The 10387-nt window shown below is 39.5% G+C and overlaps 1 protein-coding gene across 3 annotated transcripts in view; it reads left to right on the top strand.

Moving 5' to 3' along the window:
- Positions 1-10387, top strand: part of PCSK5 (proprotein convertase subtilisin/kexin type 5) — a 294987-nt gene that overhangs the window by 159629 nt on the left and 124971 nt on the right. For all 3 annotated transcript variants that reach the window (XM_034773743.1, XM_034773745.1, XM_034773744.1), the window contains one exon: positions 2494-2594. In XM_034773743.1, coding sequence (XP_034629634.1) covers positions 2494-2594 — 101 coding nt within the window. The remainder of the gene's footprint in view (positions 1-2493; positions 2595-10387) is intronic.

Here is a 10387-nt window from a genome sequence, read left to right on the forward strand (position 1 = left end):
GTACAAATTCCATTTACACCAGGGTGTGGGAAATACAGGATGGTTTTGGGCACCCCTTTTACAGTATAAACTAGTACACCCACTTAGTGCTTCGTTGATACTCTAAATATCCATTGTCCAAATTGATGCACAATTGTTAAATGAGGGAGAGTCTGAAAATTTTATTTAAAGATTTTTACAGGTCATGGACAGAATAAAATGATTTAGCAAGAATTCAGAAATAGACCAAAGTGGTTCTTTCCAGACTTTTGAGAGTTTGGAAGCTGAGAGGTAGACTGGCCTTTGGAAGATCTAATAGTTTAGAAACATGATTTTCTAAATACCTTAGTCAATTTTTTCCCCATCTTTCAGCTTTTCTCCTAGTCTTCACTAGTGGTCTTATATGTAAAATATAAGGCTCGTGAAAGTTGCTGAGTGGCGAGCCCGGGAGATCAAGAGCTTTGTATAGCCCGGGAAGAGGTGCACTACCTGCAGCAAAACTGCAAGCTTCTCCCCACTACCCACACGCTGCCCCATTAATGACTTAACCTAAAGAGCCACCTAAAATGTTAGGAAAGCCAGTCCAATTTTTAACCTATCTAGTGTTTTTTGTGATATAGGTCCTTGTTCACAAGGAGCTACTGTGACACCACCCACTCATTGCACGTCCTCTTGAAGAATTGTAGATAATAAAGACTTTCTGTTTCTAATGACATGAGCTAGATTTGAATTAGTGATCTAGAAGCATGTTTGTAGCACTGTGCTAGTCCCCTGAACTGTGATAACTAGTTTGAATACATCTTTACATGTGATTTAAAACTTTGTAGAAATACATTTATCTTCCTGTCATCACACTTCTTTCTGAGATACGTGTGTTCTAATGTTAAATGCAAGATTATTTTGTTAAATGCAATTCTGTTTTGTCTATTTCACTGGACATGCCCATTGTGGCTTTTGGAGCTTTATCTACTTAGGCCACATTTTAAAATAAGTTTTCTATAAGCAATATATTACAATATAAGACTGTAAACAACTTATGAAGTTGGTTGATCTGACAGATAAAAACTTCTTCAACGTGACTGAGGCAGTTTCTTTGAGGCTGCCAGGATTTTCAAAGACATGGTGGGTGAAGTAATATCTTTTATTGGACCAGCTTCTGTTGGTTAGAGAGAGATGCTTTCGAGCTATACAGAGCCCTTCCCCAGGTCTGGGAAAGGTGTCACAGCTAAATACAAGGTTGAACAGATAGTTTACCACATGTTCTAAGGGACCATCCGAGGTGAAGTGGCCCATTAACACCCTTGTAGTCATAGGACAAAAAGAGGGGCTAGTGATTGTTGTAATAACCCCTAAAAACAGTGTTTTTATTAAGAGCATGATTATGTCTAGCAAAGCTATGAATTTAAGCGCCCAGGCTCATCTTCTGAAAGAGCTGTGCAGGTTTCCTTTGAGGATGAGGACTGATAGGTCAGATATGGAGTGATTGCTTTGTGAAAAGTGTTCACATATGGGTGATATGGTGTTTTTGTGTGTGTTCATTGGAGAGTGTAGTGATTGTCTGGTTTCACCCACATAGTTGTTATTGGGGCTTGTAGTGCACTGGATGAGATGAGGTACATCACATGTTGTGATAGGCATGTGTCGTGAAAGGTGTGTAAGGGATATTGATCATTGTAGCATTGGAGATAAGTCTACAGGTTTTGCATCTGTTGTGACAGGGTCTGGTTCCGCTTTGAGTTGGTGTGTCCTGGTCTGTGGAGAGCTTGCTTTTGATGATGAGGCTGGGAGGTTGTTTGAAAGCCAGAAGAGGAGGTTCAGGAAAGCTTTCTTTCAGGGTGGCCACTCCATACATTTAAGTTGTTTGATGATACCTCCTATGGGTTCCAATGTGGCGTGTTAAGTAACAACTAGGGGTTATTTTCAGATGAATTATTGCTTAAAGGAGAAAGCATGGTGTTGTGGTTAAAACACAGCAGTTGGATTCAGCAGATGTGTATTCTGTTCCTAGCTCTGCCATACATTCCCTATATGACTTCAGGCAAATTGGTTAACCCCTTCATACCTGTTTTCTCATCTGTAAAACTGGGATAATGATACTTACCTGCATCACAAGAGCATTGAGAGATTTAATTACATTAATGTTTGTAAAGCACTTTGTGGTTCTTGAATAGAAAGTACTATATAAATGCAAAGTAATATGAGGGCAGAATTTTAACCCACTTTTGGTATGTGTGTTTTTCTAATTTCCAAATCTTTAGGTGGTCCTGCCATGACAAACTGAGACTAACATACCTGTTCAGTACTGTAGAATAGAGTGAACATTTCTCCAAGTTCACAAATACCTTCAACCTGTGAGTAGAATAGGAAAGTTTCAAATCAGTGTATTCAAAAGCCTTTTTTATCCCTATTAAAGAAGAAAATTCTGTTCACCTGCATTTGACTCACGTAGGCAATAGAAACCTGTTCTGATTTCTGCAGTTGTGTTCTAAATTTCACACATTCAATTTCTTCCAGATCACCACCGACCTGAGGCAGCGTTGTACAGACAGTCATACTGGAACCTCGGCCTCTGCACCTATGGCTGCAGGCATCATTGCATTGGCACTGGAAGCAAAGTAAGATTTGGTCTATACTTTGGTAAAATTAATAATAATTCATAAATAAATGCATATATTTTGTTAACATGACATCTTTCATCCAGCACCTCAAAGTGCTATAGAAACATTAACTAGTGAAAATTCACAATAAACCTATGAGTGAAGGAAATATTGTCTCTCACACACACACACACACACACACACACACACACACACACACACACACACACACCACTCAATTTTACATGTGGGAAAACTGAAACAGACAGAGACAAGGGAAAAAATGTTCTAACTTGGGTGCCTAAAGCTGTGATATACTTTGCAATGGTGTTGAACACATGCAGCTCCCATTGAAAGACTTGGGGGACCTTCACAATGCAGCTCGAGCTTGAATCTAGTATTTAGGCCATTGTATGTGGCATTGTGCATGGACCCAAGTCCCTTTCACTACCTCAGTTCATAGGGATGGTGGAACTGAGGACAGTAGGCCAGTATGAGCAGATGTTCGCATTATATAAAAAATAAAAACTCTCACCAGTATCATGTGTGATGAAACAATAAATCCAAGATTTCTATCATGTATATATCTACGCACTGGTTTTTAAAATATAGATTATCTGACAATGGACCAAATCATTTAACCCTTACTATAGCAAAATTCCCATTAGCTTTTACAAGAGTTTTCCTCAACTGCAGAATTTTGCACCTTGTAACCAGGATATATTTTTAACGGGCATTCTTGACCAGAAAAAGCCATTGAGAGTTTATCATGTAAATTCATATTTCAAAACTTTTTCATTCTTGTGTATTTTATCAGAGTGAACTGGTCTGGTATGTACAATGTACATAGACTAATGATCTGCAAAATCCTGTTTAAAATCAGATATTTTTAAGTTAAGAGATTGATCCTATGAGGTTCGGACAACACTATTTAACTCCCACTGAGACTGATAAAAGCTAGGGGCACTCAGAACCTCAAAGGACCAGGCATGGGAGGGTGGGAGGGAGTAGAGGGAGTGTGCATCATAATCATTTCAAATTGTATTATACTGTCGTAGTATGTAATTTGTAATAACAAACAGATTTTGGGTTGCCATTTTGTAAAAATGTAGCTTTTAGTGTAGAAACCCTGACCTAAAATTCAATCCAGAACACATTTTTACTTCTGAGTTACATAGCCATGAAAATAAGAGATTGTAATTGAAAAGCTGATACAATCTTAAGCAGAGCAGAACTTGTGTCATTATAATTGGGTTTTCTCAATGCAATAGTTAGTGACAAAAACGGCTTTGAAAAGTTAATGTAATACTGTTATTTCAAAAACCATTCTTTAAATCACTTTTTAATCTCAGTTGTAAAATACTTACATTAGTTTTTAAACAGCCCATAGACACAGATAAAATTACATCTGTATGCACCAAAATAGTACACTGCTGGAGGTTTTCATAATTACTTTTTAATGAATTGCTGTTGCCTATAATTCTAATTGTATCTCTTTTCATTGTTATAACTGGAATTTTCAAAGTATGGTATCCGACACATAATACCTGCAGCCATACCAATCTGATCAGGTACTGGATGCTGCTGGTAATTCAGTAGGTGATGCTCTTCTTCCAAATAAATAGCTGCCATTGTGGCTGACACTGCAGACATAAGCAAAATATTGTACTAATGTCTCAGGTGTGGTGATGGGACAATGTGCTGCTGCTGTACGTAGATAAGATGAAGAAAACCAAGAAACTGACTAATTTTTAAATATCCTGTGGTAATCCCTGAATATTGGCCAAATTCCAGGTGAGAGAGTTATATTTTGCATTGCTAAATTCCTGGGAGTTTTAGTAGATAAAGAATTCTTCACTTCCTTTCCAGAAATGGATATGGGCTAAGTGTGTCTGTATCTATATAGATATAAAATAATTTGTATTGCTATTAATATGATACAATGCAGAGCTACTTAATACAATATGCTTAACATGCATTTTTACCACCTTACCTGCATTCTGCCTACTAATATTTCTCCAGTGGAACTATGCATAACTGAACCTCAGATAGGCTTCACTACTGCCATTAAAAGAAACCAAACAAACAGCTGGCAAGATAAATGTTTCCTGTTTTCCCCAAAAATTAAAATTTCCCTCCCAAAATTAGCTTGGCTTGGGACCCAAGACATTCAGTCCTGCAACAGTGACAGATTTATTATCTAATCCTTTTTTTACGAGAGCTAGAAATAGGAACTTTATACCATTAAAAACCAGGAATGCCCCTTTAGAGAGGGATGAAGCTTTTTTAATAGCTCAAGAAGATCATAATATATTCAACTTTAATATCTTGACATTATTTTGTATGGATCAGCTATTTAAAATAATTGTAAGGTGTTTCTGAACGTTACAATATTAAGAAGTATTTGTTATAATTTTCCTCTGCCTCTGATTCCTGTTGGGTTAGATGACACTAAAGCATCTATCTTTATAGGTGATATGATATGAAAAATATTACTAATAACAATATTTAAAACTCTCTTAACCATTTCTAAAATACTTTTATTTTGTAAAATATGTGGCATACAGAGAATACATGATGGTGTCGTGGCATGCAAAGATTTTATTGGCACCGGCAAATGGAGATCGGGGGTTGCAGATTTAGCCTTAAATTTCATATTAATGCCTGTGCTAGCAACCATCATATTTATATTAGATTTTTCAAAAGATTAGTGGGAAAGGAGTTTTCAAGGTTAATTATGTTCTTCACACCATGAGCTGCCCAGTAATCAGAGCCCTTTTTTTAATATGTTTGAAAGAATGTGTTTTGTTCAATGATAAGTCACTGCCTACTAGGAAAATTGTGGATCTATCACATGTATTGAAGCTCTGGAAATGATTAGATCCTAGGTGTGCAATTCTCTACAGCAGCCAAGCTATGTTCACTGCCTGGGAGGCATACTGCTCCCTGATTTAGCATCAGCCTGACCTTGACATTATTTAGAGCACCCAAGAGGCTGCTCTAACTTTTACCACTAGTGTAAGGATCCTAAGAGACCTTAAACCAGTGGAGATTTGAAGTATTGGAGCTCCATGTTCTACCTCCCCCTACTCCTGGCCTGTCCCAGCCTGCTATCTCCCTGCCTTAGCACCCCCCACCATGGTACAAATGGACGGGGTGGCTGGTACAGGACTCAGCTCTGGCATTTTGACCAGCATTACTTCAGTGGGGAGTTCCCCTCCACAAGGGGAATTCTCTGCTGATCTTTTCAACTGGTGGTGTGGGATTTTTGGGGAGCTGATAAATTCAATACTGCATTATAGTCTGTGATATTTAAAAAACTTTCTTGTGAATTACAACTTCCATCCAGTATTTTTGTATCAAAAAGCATATCCACATCATGTAACCAAAGGAACCTAATTTAGCTTCCAATATTCAGGTTTTTCAAATGCTCATTTGGTAAAACATGTTAGCATAACTTAGAAATGTAAATATGAGTCTGTTGCATTGAAACAACAAAGGAATAGTTAGCATACACACATGCACAAAGCCAGTCTCCATGAGGGATTTCTGCATCTAGGGCTCAGACCTATAAAGACCCAATAGTATTTGGGCTTTCATGTCCTGTTTTTCAGTTGCTTTCTTTTACATGATCAGTGCCCAGTGGAGTTAGTATCCTGCTCCAGCTCTGTAATTGGGTGCTTAATTGTTTTCCATTCTTTTATGTTCATTATGCAATGCCAAATTTTCCTAACTATAAACCTGCTGCTAGAGGGTATATTGTTATATTCTACTAATTCAGCATTGGTGGCATCTTAGCTCTAAATATAAAATGTTAAAGTTGCTTAGCAGCATTCTACTGCCAGATCAGAAGAGCTTTTTGGCAGATGAAGGATTTGAATTCAGGATTTGCATGAATCAGTGTGAAGAGAGAGAGTTTGTTTAAACAGCAGATTCCTTCCTTTAGGCATTGTGTCGTGTTCTTAGGGAAAACTTAAATAAAGAGAATGTCTTTTACTTTGCTTGAGAGGAGGTACCTGAACTTAAGAAAAAATAATATGTATGCTTCCAAGGTGAAACCTGCATGTTTCTCTATTAACAAGCCAATACCTATGTTTTTCCATCTCCATGTTTTGAGAAGCTCTGTAGCTACATTACCAAGAAAAAACCCATGAAATCAGGCAGAGTTAACCTGCTATTTTTTCTCAACTGCTGCAAAATACCTGTTGTATTGCCTGTGTTTCCTTTTCTCATACGAGTTATATACTTCCTTTGTCTTTGCTAATATAATGTCAGGGATAAAACAAATTACTATTGGAAACAAATGAAGAACTTTGGTGAATATTAACATGCTGATATCCATCCAAAAAAGTGACAATAAAAGTACATCAAAAAGCTCCTCATTTTTTTTAAACGACAACATAATTGAATGTAAATCACTGAGAGGAGAGGAAGTCTGTGCCTCCAAGCATTTACCTCCTACCCTATATACATTTGAAATCTCTCTCGGTTTTTTCCTCTGCAAATTGCTGCGGTTAAGGAAGGGACTCAGATTTCTGAAAACTAACCCAATAGCAGCAGCACTTCTCATACTGATTCATTTCCTTACAGCGCGTCCGTCAGTAATGCAGTAAAACAGACAACTGTCTGGTTACTTGCAAGTTTTTGGTTCAAGGAACCTATCTCATATCCCTTCAGTGTTAAGAGAGGCTTTCATCCCAGCTACTAGGAGCTTGATTACCAATGAATACAATAAAAGGCCAAAGGTGATAAGAAAACTGAACTGTGGAAATGCTTTTGGAGTGTCATTTTTTTATATATGGTTCCAGTATGAGATGAGAATGACAGGTCTTCCATTTAATCCTATGACACTCAGTTAACTCAAAGTTGTTCTGCTTACCTCACTGGCTGCATGTTATTAAAAGGAAACGTAAGAAGACTGTACATAAAACAGAAATATTAACATTTGGTTTAAATAGATTATGGTTATAACTTATGAATTCTATTTTCAGAAGAGATTTAGAAATAGAATTTTTAACAAGTTATGTACTTGAAATCATGGACTTATAGGGCTAGAAGGACCACGAGTGGTCATCAAGTTCAGCCCCCTGCACTGAGGCAGGACCAAGTAAACCTAGATCGTCCCTGACTGATCTTTGTCCAAACTGCTCTTAAAAACCTCCAGTGATGGGGATCCCACAACCTCCTTTGGAAGCCTATTCTGGAACTTAACTGTCCTTATAGTTAGAAAGTTTTTCCTAATGTAAATCTTCCTTGCTGCAGATTAAGCCCATTACTTCTTGTCCTACCTTCAATGGACATGGAGAACAATTCACCACCATCCTCTTTATTACAGCCCTTAATATCTTTGACACTGTTATGAGTTCTCCTCTCAGTCTTCTTTTCTCAAGACTAAACATGCCCAGGTTTTTTAACCTTTCCTCTTAAGTCAGGTTTTCTAAACCTTTGATCATTTTTGTTGTTCTCCTCTAAACTCTCTCCAGTTTATCCACATCCTCCCTCAGTATGGCGCCCAGAATTGAACATAGTACTCCATCTGAGTTCTCAACAGTGCCATGCGAGAGGGACAATTACCTCTTGTGTCTTACATATGACTCTCCTGTTAATACACCCCAGAATTACATTAGCCTTTTTCACAACTGCATCACATTGTTGGATCATATTCAATTTGTGATTCACTATACCCTGACAGGTAAAAATAAGTGGTTTGGCCCATGTTAAGAAAATGTGTACAGCCATTTTGTTGAGAAGCTCTAGTACCTCCATGCTTTGGAGGACGGGCCTGAAATTTGGTGGGTGAGTGAGGTATCACCTTGTCTTTTGCTGTTTCCATGGAAACACATCCTCATTTGGCCAAGTTATAAACCTTTGAAAAAATCTTAGTTCACACATGCACAGTAGGTTTCTCATCGCTAAGCATTCTTTAGCTCACTGGCGCAGGAACTAAGAAGGACTTTCCCTGCAGTTGCTCCTCTTAGCTGCTGCTGCTGGCCTCTGGTGTGTCATGCATCAGCAATAGGAGAACATGGAGATTCTCCCTTCTGTTCTGTGAGTACTCCTGCTGCTGGCGCTCTGCTGTGTCATGCATCAGCACTAGGAGAGCGCCTGGAGGAGGAGCAGCCTGACTGAACTGCGGAGGACACAAGAACCAGATCTCAGCAGGAGGCCTTGTTTTTAGAGTGCTTTAGAGTCTATAGTTGAAGGCTCGATTTTGCGACCTTAGTATTTTCAAGGTAGTTTCTTGGATGCGATAACATAAATAGGACTGAGTTCTAAGCACTGACAGATCTAGATGAAAATGATATTTTGGGCACTGTCCTAGACCTAGCTGCCTGCAGGTTTGTTAATTGACAGTTACGTAGGACTTTCCCAAAGGTACCCCAGATGCTGAATTAAAGAGTATAATAAGCCTGAATTGATAATGGGGCATTGGTGCTGTGATGTCAGGGGGTAGCTCCTCGTCTGGGTGGACTGTATATCTCTTGAGTAGTTCTGTTTCATTCTTTCCTCCTAAGAAGGCACAGAGAATAGTGTGAAGCCATAGGCTGAGATCTCTCTGCAAGGTTCTATTTTGTCCCCCCTCCTTTTCTACATGTATCTGAAGCCACTAGAGGCTACAGCAAAATGTAGACAGCAGTGTCATCAACATGAAAATGGTCCTTTGTTTATTTCATTTTCATCAGAACTGATCTATATCTATGCCTGGTTATTGTGTGATATTCTGCCTGGCCCTGGATCTTGCCACTGTTATCCATGTTTTTGTGGTTATATTGCAGTGTGGTCTATGTGGGTCTACATTTAGGACTACTGAAGCTAGTGCAAAATGTGACTGATTGCTCATCTGCTGATGCTGGCTGTAAGGAACATACATAACAAAACTTGTTCCCTATTTGCTTCCAGGTGAAACTTAAGATCTTGACTTTTGATCTATAAAGCCCTTAAAAATCTAAAGGACAAATTCTTTTTCTGAGAGTGACCAAAGCAGCTGCCATAAAATAGAGTGCTCCAGATAGTACTCCCTGGATTTAATAATCAGGCAGACATCCTAGGTGCTGAGAGACAAGGTGGGGGAGGTAATATCTTTTATTGGACCAACTTCTTTTGGTGAGAGAGACAAGCTTTTGAGCCACAAATAGCTTTTCTTTAGGTCTGGGACCTGAGCCACCGGCCGGGCACTTCCCCTCCTGGGCTCCGGGGGCGCAGGGTTCAGAGGCCTGGGGGCTGCCCGAAGCCGGTAGCGCTCGGGCAGCTCGGCTCTTAAACAGAGCCGAAGAGTCAGGGGAGGAGCACATCAGCCAGAGCCCAGGAGGGGAAGTGCCCGGCCGGCGGCTCAGGGTCCGGAAGCATGGGGGCTGCCCGAAGCCGGTAGCGCTCGGGCAGCTCGGCTTTAAACAGAGCAGAAGAGTCAAGGTAGGGAGCACAGCAGCCGCAGGAGGGGAAGTGCCCGGCCGGCAGTATTATTCCTGGACATGTTCGGCTTTTTGGCAATTCCCTCCGGATGGGGATTTGATTACCAAAAAGCCGGACATGTCTGGGAAAAAACGGACGTATGGTAACCCTATACAACATAAGCTCATAAATTTGCCCCCTCCCTCAGTGGGGGAAAGATATGTACAACTTCTTCCCCTCCCCACCCCCCGATTATAAATTGCACAAACTGGGTTTAATAATATGACTTAGGTTGGATGCAGAGTTTCTGTAGCTTAGCATTCTAGTTATTTCTCTTTAAAGACTAGAGTCCTCTGTCTCAGTCTGAACTCAGCCCTTGCCTTTCTGTCAGCTTAGTTCCTTTGTCTCTTTAAAAACAACAA

This window comes from Trachemys scripta, chromosome 6 (genome assembly GCF_013100865.1).
Source record: "Trachemys scripta elegans isolate TJP31775 chromosome 6, CAS_Tse_1.0, whole genome shotgun sequence".
Lineage (NCBI taxonomy): Eukaryota > Metazoa > Chordata > Testudines > Emydidae > Trachemys > Trachemys scripta.